Source organism: Bison bison, unplaced genomic scaffold (assembly GCF_000754665.1).
Source record: "Bison bison bison isolate TAMUID 2011002044 unplaced genomic scaffold, Bison_UMD1.0 scf7180017851857, whole genome shotgun sequence".
NCBI lineage: Eukaryota > Metazoa > Chordata > Mammalia > Artiodactyla > Bovidae > Bison > Bison bison.
This window is the reverse complement of record NW_011482430.1, coordinates 8656-10046: the sequence shown is the minus strand read 5'-3', so window position 1 is coordinate 10046 and position 1391 is coordinate 8656. Positions and strand designations below refer to the sequence as shown.

Here is a 1391-nt window from a genome sequence, read left to right as displayed (position 1 = left end):
TTACAATCTTCATGCCTTCTGTGTTGACCCTTATAGGGATCCCTGGTCTAGAATCTGTGCAGTGCTGGATTGGGATTCTATTTTGTGCCATGTATCTAATTGCTATGATTGGAAACTCCTTGCTTTTGATTATCATCATATCAGAACACAGTCTCCATCAACCCATGTACATTTTCCTAGGCATGCTAGGAGTCACAGATATTGCTCTCAGCACAAGCATTGTGCCTAAGATGCTTGGAATCTTCTGGTTTCATGTAACAGAGATATATTTTGATTCTTGCTTGCTTCAAATGTGGCTCATCCACACATTTCAGTGCACAGAGTCAGGCATCCTCCTAGCCATGGCCCTGGACCGCTATGTAGCCATCTGTTATCCTCTCAGACATGCTGCCATCTTCTCTCACCAGTTAGTCACTCAAATAGCAGCTATGGTAACACTCAGGGCTGCCGTTCTTGTAACACCATGCCTAATACTGATAAAGTTTCGATTACAGTTTTACCATACAACAGTCATCTCTCATTCCTACTGTGAACATATGGCTGTTGTGAAACTGGCTGCAGAAAATATCAGGGTCAACAAAATCTGTGGTTTGTTTGTGGCCTTCACTGTTGCTGGGCTTGACATTGTATTAATCACATTGTCCTACATACAGATATTCATCACAGTTTTTCGTTTGCCTCAGAAGGAGGCTAGGTTGAAAGCATTCAACACTTGTGTCGCTCACATCTGTGTCTTCCTCCAGTTCTACTCCCTTGGTTTCTTCTCCTTCTTTGCACATAGATTTGGTTCTCACATCCCTCCTTACATTCACATCCTCTTTTCTAGCACTTATCTGCTAGTCCCTCCATTTCTCAATCCACTTGTCTATGGTGCAAAGACCAAGCAGATCCGTGTCCATATGATAAAAATATTTTGTTCCAAAAATTTACTGTGAGAAAAGCTTTTATGTTTACCTTTTTGTGAATAGCAACACTATTTCACAACATGATAAAACAACAAAAAGTCCTTGTTATTGGAAATGCTCAAGTTTTCTATCTAATGTTTTTCAACTTGCCATCATGTTTGCTATTAGCTATTTGGGCATGAAAGCAGTCAATAGGATTGTGGATCTTAGCTGGATGAGAGTGAGAAACTAAAGGAGGAAAATAGTGAATGTTTCTCTTTTAAATTTCTCTTTCTTTTGTTTTTTAGTACGTGCTCGAGTGTCCTCTTATAAATATCCACCTCTGGAAAGATTCACAAATTATGGATCTCTCAATGAATTTAGATACACCCAAGGCTTAATGTTCTGCAATGTCCAGACACTCAATAAATCTAGTTCTTGATTTTGTTTCTTGGTCATCTGGGTCTTCTTAAAAAAAAAAAAAATGGAGGAAGTGTATGTTACTCT

General features: G+C 39.1%; 1 protein-coding gene across 1 annotated transcript; it reads left to right on the top strand.

The window, feature by feature from the left end:
- Nucleotides 1-11: 11 nt before the first annotated feature.
- LOC104997096 (olfactory receptor 52A1-like) lies at nt 12-935 on the top strand. Its single transcript, XM_010851641.1, has one exon. The coding sequence runs from the start codon at nt 12-14 to the stop codon at nt 933-935; it is 924 nt and encodes a 307-aa protein (XP_010849943.1).
- The last annotated feature ends 456 nt before the right edge of the window (nt 936-1391 follow it).